Below are 16,277 nucleotides of genomic sequence, written 5' to 3'. Positions count from 1 at the left end.
AAAAGCCGCCATTTTGGATCAGGGACATTGAAGGTGGTCATGTAGCATATCGAAGAACCTTTTTTATTCATTGTTTCACCCTTTCCACAACCACCCAGATAAGAGACATCTCAGATTTCAATAATTAAAGCGAATGTACTATTTCTTAAGTGAGAAAAAAAATATTTTCATTAGCATGTCATTGCCAGCAAGGGAGATCCTGTTGGCGCCGTCAGTTTTTCAAAACACCAACCGGTTCCCACGCTCATCGCTGGTATTCTTCATGTGCACTGACCCAGCTCTATGCACTGGAGGTTGCCCAGCGCCCCCAGTATAATGATATCTTCTCTGCTTTGTGACGCACCTCTATTGGAATTGTGGCCAGGCTTGTTTGTAATGGAGGCACGTCACAGAGGGGATATTATTACACTAAGGGCACCAGGCCCGTCTCCAGTGCGTAGACAGTGCGCGTAAACTATACCGGCACCATGTGCGGGAACTGGGTGTCATTTTGATTTATGGACCACGCCATTAAGGTCCCTACGCTTGGGGCCAATTAGGTGGTAAAAAAAAAAAATCATGGTATACTGGCTTTAACCCTTTAAGTTCAGCAATGAATACTATCAACATGAAAATAGACCCAAACCTTAAATAGTCACAAAGGACTGTCTCGTGCACACTCACCATATGCTGGTGTAGATAAATGTGTAAAAGTGTATTAAACTGCAAAATCTGACAATATCCTATCATTCGAAGTTTCTCCTTCTCTTCTCCTTTACAGGGCAGGTTTTTTGCATTGATAACATAGAGATGTATGCTGGAGACCCACTTATGTGAGTAACATTATTACATGAAAACACTAACTTCACTGTAGCAGCTGAAGTAGCTAGAGTGGAACCAGTAACCAAACCCTAGGGCTCTGTGCTTAGGTAGCACAATTTATAATGTGTATAATATTTAAGACTATGCTCACACAGCGGAAGAGACCAGCCGTTCCGTGACCCGGCCAGTGATCTTTCCGGCCACAGTTTTCTGATGGGGGGCATCACCGCACGCCCGCATCAGAACTCTCATAGCACACAATAAGGCAAGCGGCCGGAGCCGCTCGCTTCATTGTGTGAACTGACACTGCCATGTTTTTTGCGGCGCTGCATGAGATCCAGGCCAGAGCATATGCGATGTGTATACACTCTGGCCGGGATCCAATAGAAGGAGAGGCAATGTGCCGATGGCAACAACGGCCATACTTTTACTTAGTGTGAACATAGCCTAAGCATGTAAATATATTAAGTGATATTTTTTTTTCTTAGGGCTCTATGTCCACCAAACTGCGATACATCATATTATTATGTTTATGGGACGGACATTTACGCATCGGTAAGAAACTTTAATCTTCATTATATATATATGTGAAAACCTACAATAATGCATATGTTGCTTTGGATGGGTTTTAACTCATCTTATTTGCTATGGGCTCCTTTAAAAGCACTTTATAATTCTTGCTTTGTACTTTAAAATGGATAAAAATATTGTTGCCCTGAGTCTTTATCACACTTGTTCATTTGGCCTTAAAGGAAATATTTCAAGTGGGTTATGTTGCTCCTGTTGAGGCAACAGAACATACGGATAGTCACACTGTTCAGAGGTCAGTCCTTGATGCTGTAGTGTTGTGTGCCAAAAGAAAAGTTGCTGTAAGAGATGAGCAAAACAAATTCACAGCGATTTGTTCACAAATTCGCTAAACATGGAGGATGAACATGATAGCTTACAGTAAAGTCACTTGGTGAAAGCAAGGGATTATCCATAATCCCTTGCAGTCGTCCAATCACCTGCAAGCCCTTTTGAGATGTCAGCACCTCCTCCTCACACTCTGTATAAGGTGAATGGCTTCCTGGAGGTGGCCAGTCAGCTGTGTATAATTGAGAGCAGGTTGCAGCAGGCAGTTAGAGCAGGGAGACAAATACAGAGAGATAGGGACAGAGAGGTGAGGAGGGTGGATTGTGGGTGGTTTTCTGTGGGAGCAGTGAAGCCATTGTCCAGTATACCAAGTAACTGGGTGATTGTTGTTCAATATACCAAGTCTCTGGGAACAGTTGTCCTGAAGTTCTCTCCTGCGCCTGCCCAGCCTGTCTCTGCCCCCCTACTGCTCCCTCTTCTCTCCCAGCCTCTCCCCCTGCACCTCCCAGCCTCTCCCCCTGCACCCCCAGCTTCTCCCTTGCCTCCTAGCTGCTCTCCCTGCCCCCCAGCTTCTCCAGCCAATCGGCCCAGGTTTGGTGTGTTTTCATTAACTGACTGGTGGCCAGCCAGCTTTGGATAGAGGTCAGGGGCTGGGACTCCAGCTTCCATAAATATCCTCCCCTGTGTGTCCTTGCCCGCGATAGAGCCTCAGTACCTGAGTGTAATTGAGCTAGCGTTTGGTAACCTGATAGTATTCCTTGGTTTTCTTGGCTTCTGACTATTCTCCTGACTTCCGATTTTGTACCACACCGACCGTTTTATACTAACCTTGCTTGCTGACCTTGAATTATTGTGTTTGTTTATTTTGTCCGCGTTTTGTGTTTTCACCTGCCCAGGCAAGGGATCATCGCCCAGTTATCTATTGCCACTTAGGGCAGTTGTGGTATATAGGCAGGGACAGTGGGGAGGGTGCAAGTGCGAGGGCCTCAAAAAAATCATATTTAGTGCATGATAAGCTGTATCCAGCTCCACGGCCTCATATGAGAAACGTAAGGAGGGGCCCATGCTGCCAAATCATGCCAAAGCATGTCTGACCCTATGTTATGCTGCTATAAGAAAGGGATAGGTTCTCTTTAGTGGTGTAGCTACCATGGGAGGCAGACCACAAAACTGCTACCACGCCCATAATGTGCTGCTTCGCTGCCAGAGGAATTAAAAATATAAAAGTCATTTTCAAGCATGCTGCATGACATGCATTTTCAGCACAAAATACAGCCTTCACATAGATGCCATACATATGATTTATATAGATTTTTATGCACAGTACCTCAGTTTGTGTCATGTTTTTCCTAGATGTCAGATCTGTGTCCATCGGCAATACATGCAGGAGCAACTACTGCTAAAGGTGGATATGTGACAGTGAAACGATACCCTTTACAGAGTACATATACTGGATCTATTCGAAATGGGATTAAATCTTCAAGTGCATCATCACCAGCTTGTGAGGGATCATTTATGTTTATATAAAAGATAACAAATTCTATGTAGAAACTGACAATATATTTAGAATGTTATGTGTGTACACAGTCTGTACAGAGAAGCGTGCATTATCAGGTACATGAATAAAGAGTTCAATATATCATACAAATATTTACTTTATTGAGACTTCAATAACTTATTGAGACTAGGCCAAAAGAAGCGCAACCGTGCGAAACAACCATTGCTTCAGTGGAACGACACCCCTGTCCGTGTCTTTTTTGTCTTTTTTGATGTCTTTTTTGTGACTGGTTTTGCCAATAAACACTTTACCTGTTTTCCTATACATCTAATATACCTACATTGTGTCTTACATGGAGTTGAGCACCACGGGGATCATTCAGCACACAGCTTCATAAATACACTGCATTTATCTAACTGTATATCCATTATGGGGCTGAAGATTTGCATGAAAGTAGTGCGGAAAAACTTTCTATTATACAGCCGGGGATTAAGGCAGAATTCGAGGGGGTGATGGCGCACCTCAATACAGTAAATACTATTAACATATTTTTCACTAGTAAGGTTGATGTGGAAAAAATTGAATTTCTTGATGTAATGGTATACATGAAGGATAACAGTATACACACAAAGGGTTTCAGGAAGCTGCCAGCATCGAATATGCTGCTGCCTTATACAAGCTACCATATGAAGGCTGTGCAGTATGGAGAGTTTATGAAGTTGCGCCGGATTGACGGCCCCATGGAGTCCTTTTTACAACAGGCAGAGGATTTTAAAAGATGAATAGTGCAGAGGGGATACCCAGAAGCTTTTTAAATAAAGCCCTTCAAAAGAAAGCTAAAAAAGATTAGGGGCTCCCTCATATCTAAATTAGTGAGAAAAAAAAAAGAACAAAAAAAAAAAACACTTCCTGTTTTCCTTCATACTATCCCATATGGCAACACAGATTTGTAATGTGATCTTTAAATACTGGTACTTGCTGGAGGATGGGCCATTTGTCACCTTCAGACATAGTACCAGTTTAAGAGATGTGTTAATTTATAGTAGATTTCGATCTAAACAAGAGGAAAATAGGTACTGGTTAAAAAAATTATCTTAAAGGGAACTGCAGATGTAGCAATAGCAACTGGTGCAAATACATATTCAAGTGAACCTCACTGTCACTGAATGGGGATACTATACAGATTAAGACCGGGTTCACGTTACGCATAATATCGACCGTTCTGTAATCTAGACGGTTCACTGAACGGCCGGTGTTGCTGAAGATCATCCTAGCCGATGCTACAGTACCATCCAGATGATCTTCATTTCTGCTGAATTGGGACATGTCAGTTTTTTGTGCGGCCAAATGGAATCCCGACTGGAGTGTATACTATGGGGGACATGTACCAAGCTGCGTGTTTTATTTTTTCGGCAGAAAGTGCCGATTCGCGCATATTTTATTTGCAAATGGCCGTTTAGCAAATAAAATATTTACAAATCGGCACTTTCCGCCAGGTACACCAGGGGGGCGGGGAGGAGGTGTGGTGGTGGGGGGGGGGCGTTACGGGGGGCACGGACTCAGAGTCATTCAACGGTAGTTTTGCCAAAAAATACGCAGGAAACCTACTCCAGCTCTGAGCTGGCATAGGTTTCCTGCCATGCGCACCAGCGCGCACAGGATTTATGTAGAGGCAGTACGCCTCTACATAAATCTTTGCAGTACCAGAGCTGCGGGGACAGAAAGCGTCGGACTTAATGTCCCCCTATGTGTACACGCACCGGCCGGGATTCCATTCATTCAAATGCAACATATGTTTTGCATAAATTACGGCCTTTGTTGCAAATTGCAACAACAGCTGTGATTTATGTATAACATACATTGTGTGAACATAGCAAGTGTCACTGTTGTTATAATTTTCAAATTCTAAATCTACAGTAGATGTGATATAAAGCAGGTTTGCAATATACATTCTTTTTTTTTTTTTTTTTTTTAAGCTTTAAAGCGTAACTGTCATGTTTTTTTTTTTATTGCAGAAATCAGTAGTATAAGGGTCCCATCCAGGGCTGTTTTAATACATTGGTGGGCCCGGTGCACAGCCCTCAAGAGTGAGCCCCCCACACACACACACACACACACACACACACACACACACACACATACACGTGTTATCAGAATCGGAGCTCCACACACAGTATAATGCATTGAAAGTGCCCCCACACTGTATTAAGAGCCCCAATACATACAGTAGTTACCTTATAACCCTATCACTACAAGCCTATAACAGCGTGCAGTTACATCCATTTACTTACAGGGGGCGTCTTCTCTGATCAGAGTCTGTCACCTTTTCTTTCTCTCCATCCAGCGTGGGCCACCTTGAAGTCTTCTCCTGGCCGTGAATCCTCTCTCCAGAATCTGCCAGAGAAACATTTTAGGCTCCAACACATACAGTAGTTAGGTCCCCTGTACCCCTATAAAGTAGTTACACCCCTCTGTACCCCTATATAATAGTTACACCCATCTGTGCCGCCATAGTTTTAAGGTGTCCCTGTGGTATATAGACCCCTGTGTGCTCCTCCAGTTATGTACAGCCCTCCTGTGCACTTCCCCAGTAGTATGTAGCCCCCCTGTGCGCTCTCTCCAGCAGTATATAGCCCCCCTGTGCGCTCTCCCCAGTAGTATATAGCCCCCCTGTGCGCTCCCCAGTAGTATATAGCCCCTCTGTGCAGTACCCCAGTAGTATATAGCCCCCCTGTGCGCTCCGCCAATAATATATAGCCCCCCCTGTGCGCTCCCCCAGAAGTATATAACCCCCTGTGCACTCCCCCAATAGTATATAGCCCCCCTGTGCTCCCCCAGTAGTATATAGCCCCCTGTGCTCTCTCCCAATAGTATATAGACCCCCTGTGCTCCCCCAATAGTATGTAGCCCCCTGTGCGCTCCCCCAATAGTATATAGCCCCCCGTGTGCTCCCCCAGAAGTATATAGACCCCTGTGCTCCCCCAATAGTATATAGCCCCCCTGTGCGCTCCCCCGTGTATATAGAGCCCCAGTGTGCTCCCCCAAGTATATAACGCCCCCCCCCCAAGTATATAGCGCCCCCCCATGCGCTCCCCCAAGTATATAGCGCCCCCCCGTGCGCTCCCCCAAGTATATAGCGCCCCCCGTGTGCTCCCCCTCCCATATAACATTAAAAAAAATGCTCACCTGTGTCCACGTGTTCCCCTTCTCTTCACTCTTGTGGCATACAGCAGGCCTGCTCCGGGAAGGACCCAGCCAAGAGGTGACTCCTGTAAGGAAACCACCAAAACCACCATATTAAGTGATGGTTTCCTTACAGTAGCCACCCCTAGGCTGGGTGCTTCCTGGATATCTGGCTAGTCCTGTGTTTCGAGACTCTTAAATGAGGCTCCACGGGCTCTTCTTTTGCATATTCATGTTTCCCAGGGGGCAATGCACCTAGGACTTCACTGCATTGAGCGATTTCATTAGCAGTCGGCAGTGTTATCGTTTGGCTGATCTCCCTGAGATCAGCGATCTGTTTCTCTTACATGCTGTGCCCGACTGTAATGCTGCCACATGCTGTGCCCCTCACTGTAATATTGCCACATACTGTGCCCCTGAATATCCCAGAGTCCCCCCTTCCACTCCTGACCCCCCACACCCCAATCATTAACCTCATCCCAGCCCCCCACCGCCCCGGGCAGCCACATCCAATCAACAGGGACTGCCGGGTAACATCACACCCGCCCACCTCCACACTGTGCTATCTGACTGCTAAGTAGTGCAGTGATGATGCGAGCAGGTGCATTAACTTCATTTTGTACCGTCATAGTTGGTGGGCCAGAAGCCAAGGGACGTATTGTACGACGTTCCCTACCCCTGAGGTAAACAATACAGTTAGACAGTTAACCCCTTAAGTACCCATCCTCAGCTGTGCTAAACAGTACGTAAGACACAGTGACATCTAGTGGTGGGAGTGCAGAATGCACTCTCAGTCTCAGAGCTTTTGAAATATATAGAGTTATCGAGTGAAACACGCTAAACAAAGGAACACCCTCTCTGGGACACTTGTTCCAGATACTTATTCCAATAGCGTAATTTGATGGGGGCAGAGGGGAAAGACGCTCCCGGGCCCACACAGGCAGGGGGCCCACTGAAGATTTTGCAAGTTAATGCTATTGCTTTTGCAGACAGATTTAACAAATTTATATTGGCTGTAGGTGGCCCCTGGCCAGCAACCAGTGCTCCTGGGGGACCCACATGGCTACCGAATGTTGCGTCTGACCATTTAGCTGTATGCGCTTTTATGTGAGGAGAACATACATTTGAATGCAGCAGGGTGATTGACAAGGCGAGGAGAGCATTTACTCTCCACCCTGCCAATCACTGTTGTGGCCACAAGAGGCCGTTCCCTCACTCAGAGCTGTGGGACATGAGTGATGTCCCTTGTTTGCTCACAGAGCAAGGAGAGAGTTGACATGAGAAGACAATAGTACTGCAACCGCACAACAGGTAAGTATTGCCTTTTTTTCTTAGTTATAGAGGAGAAGACCAATGTGGGTGGGTGGGGCTAACTCCTGGGAAGGATGTCATCTATGGGGGTTGGGGTATGGGATGTGCTGGCTAACCTAATCTGGAGGTACAGTCTACTCACAGTGGTGGTAGGGGTGTCTAACCACCAGGAGGAATACCAGGGAGATTACAGCAGGGGAAGGGAGTGGCTGCATGGGGAATACATACCGGGGAGATTACCTACCTGAGATGGTGCTGGATGGGATGCCTACATGGAGGATACTACCTTTTTTTCTTTATTTTTTTCTTTCTTTATTTTTTTTTTTTTGGGGGGGGGGGGGTATTGCCTGCACAGGGAGGTCTAAATACTTCTATATGAGGGCTCAGAGGGCCCTAACTACTACTACACGGAAACAGAGGGAAATAATTACTATATTGGGGCACAGAAGGCCTCACTATTATATGGATTCACAGAGAAGCTGAATTTCAATATGAAGGTACAGAGGGGCCTCACTACTATATGGGGGTGCACAGGGAGGGTCTATCTTCTATATAGAGAAACAAGGCAGATAATCTACTATGTTAAGGTAAAGATGGTGGTCTTTTTACTATATGAGAGCATAGAGGGACCCTGCAAACTATATGAGGGCAAAAAATGGGTCTAAATACTACATGAGGGTATAAATTGCCTGCTCTCATATACCCTGTACACCATGATTATCGCTGCTGATTTCTCCTAAATTTTTAATGTATTGTCATGTATTGTTTCTATGAATTAGTAAAGTAATTATTCCATTTAGTTATGTTGCAGTAGTCTGGCTTTTTTGTATATAGGTTATTCAGTATAGTTGCCTTGAACTGCATGAGACTATTTATTATTATTACCCAGCATTTGTACTATACATTTACTTTATTGGTACTGCGGGTATACCCTTCGGGTGTTGCTTATTTGGTCATTGACCATCAGCTATGGTGTAGTCCTCATGCTGCCCAATAGATATTACACAGATAGATATGAGATAAAGAGATAGAAGAATGGATGGATGGCTAATTAGAAAATAATAACAACGCCGTAGCTTTCTTTATGCTGTGTGTGGTCTTACTACCTGGTTCCATTCTCTTTTAGTGGAACTGAGCTGCACTACCACATCCAAGCTTTGGAGGAGAGTGGCGCTGTTTCTGAAAAAAGGCAGCTATGTTTTTGTAATGCTGGATGCCTCCTTTAATTTTTACATGGTTATATATGTGAAATGTAGAAAGTCTTTTCCACTGTTCTCAGTCCCTGTTCACTATGAATAATGTAGTGGAAAATACCCTTTATTATTCGGAAAGCATTGTCATCTACTGAGGTTCCCTATGGGTAACATAATCGGTTGGGGGCCCACTGAGACTCATTCGCCCTCCCTAGGCTGAACCCCTAGCTACACCCCTGACTTGTTCTATACACTTTCCAGGAATCTACACTAAGCTATGTAGCCTAGAGGGTTTGCATATACATATATTATATATCAGATCAACTTTCTCATGAAGTACATGATGGAATCAGGAATGTGCACCAACAGGTCTAAAGAGATGGGTGTACCAGTTACGAGAGGGAATCAAAAGAACACCACAGCGCTATATCAGTTCCATAACAGCAATATCTAGACATGGTAGGATAGGCTTGAAATGTATTCCAAGTGTAAAATGATTATGCTTTGCCAGATCTAGCCGAGAAGTACAGTATAATGTTTAAATGGCCACAATCACATAAAAAACTTTTGATATGTTAGAAAGACATTGAAAGATTTTACCAGACAAGGTCAAAGTGTTTAAACCCCAAGTGATCAGGAGAGTCCATGCTCCGCACATTCTTTCACGGCTCTTTGTAATGTGACTGATGTTGTGTCCTACCATGGGTGTTGCTATTATATACAACCTTCGTAAAAGCCTGTACTTATTGTACTTATGTGGTGATAAAAGTAGTAATAAAGTTTCGCCACTAGATGTCGCTGTTATAGAAGTATGTGTTCAGATGCTGCACAGCTGAATTGTGTAAAGGGTTATTGTTTGTTCGTATGTCACATGGATCTGTGAACTGTGTACTCTTCACCCACTCAAAGCACACGTTAGTTACGCTGAGGGAGGAAGTCACATGGGTAGAGGAAGTGTGAAGGTCTTTCGTGTTGGACATTGTAGAGGAAGGACGCAAGCTATACAGCTCTCTACAGTGATCCTCTCAGGGCCCTGGCCCTCAGTCTTAGAACCCCGCATGGGAAGGACATCAGACAGGACACCCTCAACAGTTTTTTGCTCAGAAATGCTACACAATACTATGCAGTGTTAAACCCCTTTCAAAGCCATGGACTAGGAGTGCCACAGAGCAGGACAGTATCCACAGACAGCAGTAAGCTAGGAACTGATACGGATAGAGCAAAGTTGCGATAAGCCTAGAAACTCTATCTCTCAGTATTCCGCTCATCCCAGGTAACAAGGGCTGGGCCTTGTGTCACCCCCTAGAATGGTTCAGCCAAATCTAGAGGGCATAAAGTGGTACGAAAACCCAAAGGTCAATACACAGGCACAAGGATTTTCTTCTTCTTCTAAGTATTCTTCTACCTCATCCTCCAACATCCCGGCAGAGCACAGTACTACTTGGGTTGGGATTCTCAGTACATCTTCCTCTCTGCTACTCTGCTTCTTTTATATCACAACACGCCACTCAGTCAGTGCGACTATTCTCCTTACTACCTTCCTATCACAGAGCTGGCTGTTGTATTGTCAAGTGTTCGTCCACAAGTATTATCAAGTGTATTTCCAAGTGCTTTATCAAGAGAGACGTACACTGTCAAGTCAAAGCTGTATAACTTGCTGCACACAAGTATCTCTCAAGTAAAAACAGTTCCGATAGTCCGCGAGGGTCACTACACCACTAGGGCCAACCGTGATCTCATCCCCAGGGACCCAGGACACTGTCCACAGGGGAAAAGGGTACAACTGGCCTTACAAAATAAAAGAAGGCGTGCCATCACACCTGTGTGCCCACATGGCAGTGTACGTTTCTCCCCACTTGTCCTTCTGATTGATCGGGTTTTGAAGACTTAGACCCCAGCCAATAAAAACTTTTAAAATGCCTCTGTGGCAGGTCAAAAAAAAAAATTCATGACAGGTTACCTAAATTTTTAAAGGAGTAGTTGTAACGCCCGGAGTAGTGGATCCACTGGACCGGCACCAGCGATGGCACAAACCTCACCAGGGAGCGGAGTCTAAGGGGCCGCTGGTTTTCACCAGAGCCCGCCGCAAGGCGGGATGGACTTGCTGCGGCAGGCGACCCCCAGGTCGCTACCCCTGGCTTGGTTGCTGGTGTCGGCAGGCGAGGCGTGGCAGGAGATGGCACAGGCAATAGTCTGCAGATGAGAGAGCACGTGACAGGCTGGACACGTGAACAGGTGGAGTGACAGGGGAACAGGAACCAGGAACAGGGACTTGGGACCAGGTAACGGACAGGACTCAGGAACAGGGACTTGGGACCAGGTAACGGACAGGACACAGGAACAACAGGGAGCTGGGCCAAACGCTATGGGAAGCATGTAGAGGCTCCAACCCAGGGGACAGGGCATGCTGGGATTTATAGGGGAGTGATTAGGTGCAACTACCAATTAGGAGCGCACTGCCCCTTTAAATCTGAGACAGCCGGCGCGCGCGCGCCCTAGGAGGCGGGGACGCGCGCGCCGGACGGCACAGCGGGAGACAGGAGCGTGGAGAGGTGAGGCGCCCGCCGGGGCCGAGGTGATAGCAGCGCCGGGTCCCCGACTATGGACACCGACTGCTGCATGGGGTAGGAAGCGGTCGCGGCGGCGGCCCGGAACGCGGGACGCCGCCGCGGCTGTGACAGTACCCCCCCCCTTTGGCCTCCCCCTCTTTCTTGCATGCAGATGGCACAGGAAGCCACAAAGTCTTTGACATCTTGAAACAGACTGGGCCACCAGTAGTGGCGAGAGATCCGTTGGCCGGTCTTACGGACTCCAGGGTGCCCGGCCTCCAACGAGGAATGACCCCCCTTCAAAATACCTCTTCGAAGCGCAGGGTGAACATGAGTCTTTCCGGGGGGTACTCTCCGAAGCGAGGAGGTGACGACTGGTGCTAGGCGATCAGGCGGTAAAACATGGCAAGGGACTGTGGGTCTGTGGACGAGGACCTTCTGTAAGTTCTCCCGGTGGTGAGAGGACACGACCTTAGTCTTGGGTACGGAGAGAGGGTACACCTCGGCAGAGAAGGCATCCGCCGAGTCTTGGTCTTCTGCCGGTAGGTCGGATAGAGGCTTGGCTGGGACAGGAAACGACATATTACACTTGGTCTGAGGTGACCTGAGACACTGGTTGGAACAGTCCTGACCCCAACTGAGAATCTTCCCGGTTCTCCAGTCCAGTTGAGGGGCATGTTCTTGCAGCCACGGGAGTCCCAGGAGGACCGCGGGGGAAGAATGGGGCAGGACGTAGAAGGATATCTCTTCTTGATGTAAAGGACCCACCTGGAGGACTAAAGGTGCGGTCTGGTAGTACACACGGTCGGTAAGAATTTCGCCTGTGACCGAGGAGATAGTCAGGGGCCTGGCTAGTCGGGTCACGGGTAGCCGCCATCTTTGGACCAATGTTGCCGCAATAAAACTGCCTGCTGACCCAGAATCGAGGAAGGCAGTAGTCTGATGATTTTGTCCTGAGGGAGTCCGGATGGAAACTGGCATAGACAGACTTGGAGTGGTGGCATTCACACCTAGGGACACCTGTCCCACCGGACCTAGGTGCGAGCATTTTCCGGATGTTTGGGGACGTAGGGGACATCCCAGCCGGAAGTGATCGGAACCACCGCAATAGAGACAGAGATTCTGCTCCAGGCGCCGGATTCTTTCATCAGGCGTCAGGTGAGCCCGTTCCACCTGCATAGGAGTCTCAGGAGAGGGTTGAGACATCGAAAGGTCAGGATTCTGGAAAACCGGCGCCAGCTGGGGATGGCGACGGGAACGGGTTAGTAAATGTTCATGCCGAACCTCCTCCTCCCTCTCCGAAAAACGAGTATCAACTCGGGTGGCCAGTAGAATGAGTTCGTTCAGGGAGGTAGGCAGGTCTCGGGCAGCGAGCACGTCTCTCACTCGACTAGACAGGCCCTTCTTGAAGGTGGCCAATAGGGCGGCCTCGTTCCAGTCCAATTCAGCTGCCAGGGTGCGGAACTGGATGGCGTAGTCACCTACAGAGGAGCTGCCTTGAGAGAGGTTGAGGAGAGCAGTCTCGGCTGAAGAAGCACGGGCAGGTTCCTCAAAGACGGAGCGAAACTCGAATAGGAAGGCCCGGAGATTGGCAGCAACAGGATCATCACGGTCCCACAGTGGCGTGGCCCAGGCCAGGGCTCTACCTTCTAATAGGCTGATGATGAAAGCCACTTTAGAGCGCTCGGTGGAAAACTGACTACTCAAAAGTTCAATGTGCATGGTGCACTGAGTCAAGAATCCTCTGCACAACTTAGAGTCCCCAGAGTACTTGCTTGGGAGGGCCAGTCGGAGTGAAGAAGAAGCGTCAGGAGGTGGTGTGCGCTGGGCAGTAGTCTGCTGCTGTAAGGCGGCAGTGAGTTGCTGGATCTGCTGTGACTGTTTCTGGATTTGTTGCGCCTGCTGAGTGACCACTCTGGCGACGTCACGGAGATCAGGCACCTCGCCGGGATCCATGGTTGGAGCCTACTGTAACGCCCGGAGTAGTGGATCCACTGGACCGGCACCAGCGATGGCACAAACCTCACCAGGGAGCGGAGTCTAAGGGGCCGCTGGTTTTCACCAGAGCCCGCCGCAAGGCGGGATGGACTTGCTGCGGCAGGCGACCCCCAGGTCGCTACCCCTGGCTTGGTTGCTGGTGTCGGCAGGCGAGGCGTGGCAGGAGATGGCACAGGCAATAGTCTGCAGATGAGACAGCACGTGACAGGCTGGACACGGGAACAGGTGGAGTGACAGGGGAACAGGAACCAGGAACAGGGACTTGGGACCAGGTAACGGACAGGACTCAGAAACAGGGACTTGGGACCAGGTAACGGACAGGACACAGGAACAACAGGGAGCTGGGCCAAACGCTATGGGAAGCATGTAGAGGCTCCAACCCAGGGGACAGGGCATGCTGGGATTTATAGGGGAGTGATTAGGTGCAACTACCAATTAGGAGCGCACTGCCCCTTTAAATCTGAGACAGCCGGCGCGCGCGCCCGAGGAGGCGGGGACGCGCGCGCCGGCCGGCACAGCGGGAGACAGGAGCGTGGAGAGGTGAGGCGCCCGCCGGGGCCGAGGTGATAGCAGCGCCGGGTCCCCGACTATGGACACCGACTGCTGCATGGGGTAGGAAGCGGTCGCGGCGGCGGCCCGGAACGCGGGACGCCGCCGCGGCTGTGACAGTAGTGAACAATTATTCACTAAATAACACACATTACAAAGTTATACAACTTTGGGCTATGTTCACACTACGTAAAAGTACGGCCGGTCTCTTACGTAGTGTGAACATAGCCTTGTAATGTATGTTATGTTAGTGAATGGCCCCCTTCCCCATGTTTCCCCCCTCCCACGATTATGCTCAGCCAATCGCGGCTGAGCAGCTGATGACGCGGCAGAGGGCGGCCAGCACGAGGGACGTTCGGAGCGTTTTGTCCGGCGGAGATTACATCATTGTTGCAAGATGGCGGACAGGGGTCGACATGGATCAGGTGAGTATAGAACACTACACTTCCGGGTGTAGCCTGGGTGGGGAGAAACACGGGGAAGGGGGCTATTCACTTACATAACATACATTACAAAGTTGTATAACTTTGTAATTTGTGTTATTTAGTGAAAAATTGTTTAGCGCCACACTACCGCTTTAAGGCAGCACCCACTAAATGTGCATGTCTCAGCAATACATGCATCATTGTACTTACAGATGCCTCTATAAAAAGCTTAAACACAGTGAGTGGGGCCAGAAGCAAATGGCTCCATTCATTGTGGAGTGACCATGTCAGGTCACTGGAGATCAGCTCTTATTTACTTATTTACGTTCGTCCTACAGATATGGAAGGTGTATACCTACCTTTAGGCCATGTTTCCACAATGTTAAAAAAATAACGAATAATAACGGCCTTAAAAATGGATGCTGTTTTGCAATGTTGGTTTTTACATTGTGGGAATATAGGGGAAGATTTATCAAACATGATGTAAAGTGAAACTGGCTGAGTTGCCCCTAGCAACCAATCAGATTCCACCTTTCATTTTCCAAAGAGATTGTGAGGAATGAAAAGTGGAATCTGATTGGTTGCTAGGGGCACCATGTTTGCTAAATCTCCCCCATAGTCTTAGGGGAAGTATACCTCATTCCTATCACAGAATTGCACCTTCAATTGTTCCTTGACAAGTTCCTCCAGTAAATACTCTTTATTGCACCATTGAATCCCCATTTTCAAATCTAAGAAACAAAAACAGAGTGTTACCCCCACCAGGGTACCCCCAGAAGAAATGCCAGACGTCCAGTGTATCCATATCTGCCTATGTGACAACCCAAGTCTGTGACCAGCAATGCTACTTGTCCTACCATACACTGAATGACTGGCTGGCCTCTAGTCATCAGGCATTTAACCCTTGGTGTGGGATTAAATGACATTCATGAAAGTTCACATGTGATAGTGGTTGCCATTCACTACCATATTACCTGTTCTAAGTATTGTTTCTACATGGTTTAATAACTTTCCAATAAACCTTAAAGGTTTACTCCGAAAAGAAAAAAAAAATGTCAGACAGTTATACAGATTTATAAATTAATTCTATTAAAAAAAAACTCAAGTCTTCCAGTACTTATCAGCATAAGTACTGTATATAGTACTTACAAGTAGTATTTTTTTTTAAATTAGAAGTAATTTGCAAATTTGTGTACTTTTGTATCGGCCGGATGAACTTCCCCATAGCACACAATGGAAAGTGCGGCTGGAGCTGCACTTTCCATTGTGCGACCTGTCAGTGCTGGTAGCTCCTGTTTAATGAATAGTGCCCGCACAAAACTGACATGTCAGTTTTTCCAGCTGCCGCTAGGGATACTATGTGTATACACAATCCCGCCTAAAGGAGAGCTCTGGAAAAAAAATACAGTGCAGCCAGGGAGTGGGAGGAACATAATAAAGCTGATACCTGATACCTAATACCTGATATCAGGCTCCTGGACCCCTGCAAGATATCATTTTCTCCCAGCTCCCTGATAACTCACGACTCAGGGAAAAGTACAGCTCAGCCAGTCAGTGATTGCAGCGGTGACCCACCGCAGTCACTGACTGGCTGAGCGGGGCATCCATCAGTGGTAATGTTGCAGGAGGTTGAGCAGGGGAATGCCTGGCGGGGATCTGGAAGTGGTAACGCAGGAGCACAGCGAATGGTAAGTATACATACTTTATTAAGTTTCCCCCACTGTATTTTTTTTTTCCGAGTTCTCACCAAGGACAGGGGAAATCAACTGGTGTCAGAAAATTATATAGATTTGTATTTTACTTCTATTACAAAATCTCAAGTCTTCCCATTCTTATAAGCTGCTGTATGTCCTGCAGGAAATGTTGTTTTATTTTTAATCTGACACAGTGCTCTCTGCTGACATCTCTGGCCGAG

The 16,277-nt window shown here is 47.5% G+C and overlaps 1 protein-coding gene across 2 annotated transcripts in view; it reads left to right on the top strand.

The window, feature by feature from the left end:
- The window catches only part of LOC138798758 (cysteine-rich secretory protein LCCL domain-containing 2-like), a 33,468-nt gene extending 30,123 nt beyond the window's left edge, over positions 1–3,345 (top strand). For both annotated transcript variants that reach the window (XM_069979339.1, XM_069979340.1), the window contains 3 exons: positions 761–812; positions 1,290–1,356; positions 3,010–3,345. In XM_069979339.1, coding sequence (XP_069835440.1) covers positions 761–812; positions 1,290–1,356; positions 3,010–3,183 — 293 coding nt within the window. In that variant the 3' untranslated portion in view covers positions 3,184–3,345. The remainder of the gene's footprint in view (positions 1–760; positions 813–1,289; positions 1,357–3,009) is intronic.
- Positions 3,346–16,277: the final 12,932 nt, after the last annotated feature.

The sequence above is a fragment of the Dendropsophus ebraccatus genome, chromosome 8 (assembly GCF_027789765.1).
Source record: "Dendropsophus ebraccatus isolate aDenEbr1 chromosome 8, aDenEbr1.pat, whole genome shotgun sequence".
NCBI classification, from domain to species: domain Eukaryota; kingdom Metazoa; phylum Chordata; class Amphibia; order Anura; family Hylidae; genus Dendropsophus; species Dendropsophus ebraccatus.
This window is presented reverse-complemented; position numbering and strand designations above follow the sequence as displayed.